The sequence below is a fragment of the Austrofundulus limnaeus genome, unplaced genomic scaffold (genome assembly GCF_001266775.1).
Source record: "Austrofundulus limnaeus strain Quisiro unplaced genomic scaffold, Austrofundulus_limnaeus-1.0 Scaffold465, whole genome shotgun sequence".
NCBI classification, from domain to species: Eukaryota; Metazoa; Chordata; class Actinopteri; order Cyprinodontiformes; family Rivulidae; genus Austrofundulus; species Austrofundulus limnaeus.
In genome coordinates, this window is record NW_013952867.1 from 257,716 (window position 1) to 260,968 (window position 3,253).

At 39.9% G+C, this 3,253-nt stretch overlaps 1 protein-coding gene across 1 annotated transcript in view; it reads left to right on the top strand.

Annotated features, from left to right (window-relative positions):
- si:dkey-119m7.4 (organic cation transporter protein) overlaps positions 1-3,253 on the top strand; it is a gene marked incomplete at its 3' end in the record, with an annotated part of 35,870 nt that overhangs the window by 21,697 nt on the left and 10,920 nt on the right. The window contains 1 exon segment of the mRNA XM_014025289.1: positions 2,892-3,103. Coding sequence (XP_013880743.1) covers positions 2,892-3,103 — 212 coding nt within the window.

Here is a 3,253-nt window from a genome sequence, read left to right on the forward strand (position 1 = left end):
ACATAATGACATGATGACATAATAACATGACATAACATAATGACATGATGACATAATAACCCGAAAACTGGAGGATTGCCGGACCCTCGGGATGGCACACTATGAGGAGCAATGCATTGATGAGTGATGGGTTAATGAAGAATTTTCACTTGGCAAACAATCAGCTACTGACCGTCTGACAATAGGAGGAGTCTCAACGTGTAAGGGCAATGCAGATCTGGTGATGTGTTAGGAGAAATCCAGGCAATGGAAAAGGCTAAGTTCAGGCGTCAAGAAGTCGGTCAAAGGTCAGAGCTGGGGTTTCAGAGAGCCGGTAACAAATCCAAAACACGAGCCAGTAGGCGATGTCCAGTTGGCAGAAACGAGGTCAAAAACCAGCGTTCAATCAAAGTTAGCAGAGGTACCAGGCAGGGATCAGGCAAGAGTTGAGGGTCAAGCAATAGGCAGGTGGTYATTCATGAGCAATCAGGCATGGAAATGAGAGAAATGCTGGCCATCTACTGGATGAACCACTCAATAATCTGGCACTGGTCTGGTGAGTGTAGAGAGCTTAAATAGGGCATGGAACAGCTGATCTGGCATTGAACTGGGAGGCGTGGAGAGAAGGAGCTGTGGAACAGGCTGTGAGTGACAGGCAAGCAATAAACATGGGTGGAACCAGACAGGATGTGACAGTTGATTCAACATTAATTAGACATTGGAATTTCAATCATTAGAATTCGATCATGAAACAATAACAACTTTTCAACGTTGGTCATTTGACCTGAATTGGATGATTGTTTGATGGTTGATTCACCATCAATCATCAACTATAACCAAAAATCAACATTTTGGATCATAATTCAACATTAAATTAAAATTRTTTGCTACCTGGGCTCTGTAAACAGCTGTTCTTCTTGCTCTCAGAGTCCTGGTTGTTTTTGCAGCGGGGGTGTTCAGTCCAGAGAAAATGTTTTCTTCTAGACTCGTAAAAACACGAGCTTTGTTTTAWCTCAATAAATTATACGTCTATAATTACTTATCAGTCATCCCCTTGAATATTATCCCCCAAACTCTTAGTGTTTGTTTACTTTAGGTTGTGTTGATTTTGTTATTTGTTGGATTGAATGGTGCAGTACAGTAAGGGGAAAGTATCAGCCTTCTTCCAGCTGCAAACATCTGCTCACCGCTTTGTGACAAGAATCAAAAATCCAAGTCAGCTCTGTCTGGTTGTTAGCAAAATAACTTATAGCTTCACTTTTATTCAAACTTTCAGAAAAAGATGGGTGTACATCTAAAGGGAATTTGTTTCCTTCCTTATTTAAGATTAAAAACACAAAATTTACCTTTAAACTTTGATGTGATAAAAGTTGAAACTGACCCTCAGTATGTTTAACAAAATATCTTTACTTCAGATTTTACCATTTAACAATTAAAGACATTATTAGGTCTTTAATTTATTAAAGTGAGAAGCTTTATGTGAAGTATTATCTGATTATTTGTGTGAATTACAATGTGAAGTATTTAGTATACTGTGATTAAGAAGGGTACTATAGCTGCTGAAACAAAAGAGGAAGTGATGCAACGTTTCTGTCTTTTCTTTCTTCAGTTTTTTTTATTTTTTTGGTACGTCCATACTGAGATGAGAATATTGTAGGATGGTGCCCTCTGTCAGTCTGTCTGAGGTCTACATGAAAAACATTTTAACAGAGACATGTCAGACTGCACATCTGGACACATCATGGGTCAAAAATGATCCCAATGACTTCCTGTTCACAGGATCAGAGGTCAGAGGAGACCTCTTTGTTGAGACATTGTCTTTGCTCCAGTTTGACATCCCAGTAAGAAATAAATGTCCAAACTTTGTCCACAAGAWTGGAAGCTGTCCTCTGTCCATGTATCAGACAGTCCACGAGATGTCGTCCATGCTTTTACTTTATAAATGTTTAGGACAGAACATGTCCTCAGTCTGTGTCTCGACCTTGAATCTGTTTTTTTTTTTTAAATTAAAACTAATTTTAACTGAATAACTCCTGCGTGGTCCTCATGAAGGCCACTCCTCTGATGACACATAAGTGTGTGAGAGGCTGGTGGTCCACAGGTGAAGTCTTCACAGCTGGTATCTGCACTTTAAAGTTCCTGTRACAGATACTTAAATACAAAAAGTCCAAACATTTTCATTTAGGAAATTCAATATATTCCACACATCTCATGATTTTACACATTTTGTTACRTAYCTGTCATATTTTTTTTTAACTTGGCTCAAAGTGAAACAGGAAGTGACATCAAATAGGAAACACTTTAAGAACGAAAACTCTGGTCTTTGTTTATTGAAACCATATTTTTTGAACTGTGACTCTCTTTTTGCTCTGAGAGAGACTCAAAACAAATCTACAGAAACGTTAGACCTCCTCTACAGTCTGTTCACATGCAAACATTTACATTTGGCATCACTTCCWGTWACTTCACATGAGAATATCTCAACTGTTCATCTCAGCAGTGTGATTTTGTTTTTACATTTTATTAGTGTTATCTTTCCAAAAATGCATTTTAACGTATATAAAATTTTAATGTCACAGGTACTAGAATGTTTGTAAACTGAAATGTTTGCTATAATATGCACGATGGATAATGTTTTTATTAGTGAAACTGACCTTTCACCACATCACAGCCATGTATTTATTACTATTAGACACAGAGCGTTATGGTGGCGCGYTCTGATCTGCTAATGTGACCATCTGAAAGCTCTTCTTTTTCCATGTCCTGGTTGCTCAAGCTTTGACCTTTAGGCCTCCTGGACCTCTGGTTTCAATCAAAAGTCTGGATGTTCAACACAAAGGTCTGCCAGGTGTTGGTCACACAAAGAAGTCACATTTTCTTTAAGGTGAAGGTCTTCTCCCTCCATCTTTCAGGTTTGTCAACATCCTAGTGTACTACGGCTTGTCCCTCAACATCTCTGACTTTGGGATGAACATCTACCTGACACAGATGATCTTCGGTTTGGTAGAGATGCCAGCACGCACCATTACCCTGTTCACCCTCAACCGCTCCCGCAAGATCCCTCAGCTGGCCTTCCTAGCTGTTGGAGGCTCTGCCTGCCTGCTGACCACCTTCATCCCCAGCAGTAAGATCACACATGTTCCTGTCCACACGTGTTCCTGTCCACACATGTTCCTGTCCACACGTGTTCCTGTCCACACATGTTCCTGTCCACACGTGTTCCTGTCCACACATGTTCCTGTCCACACATGTTCCTGTCCACACATGTTCCTGT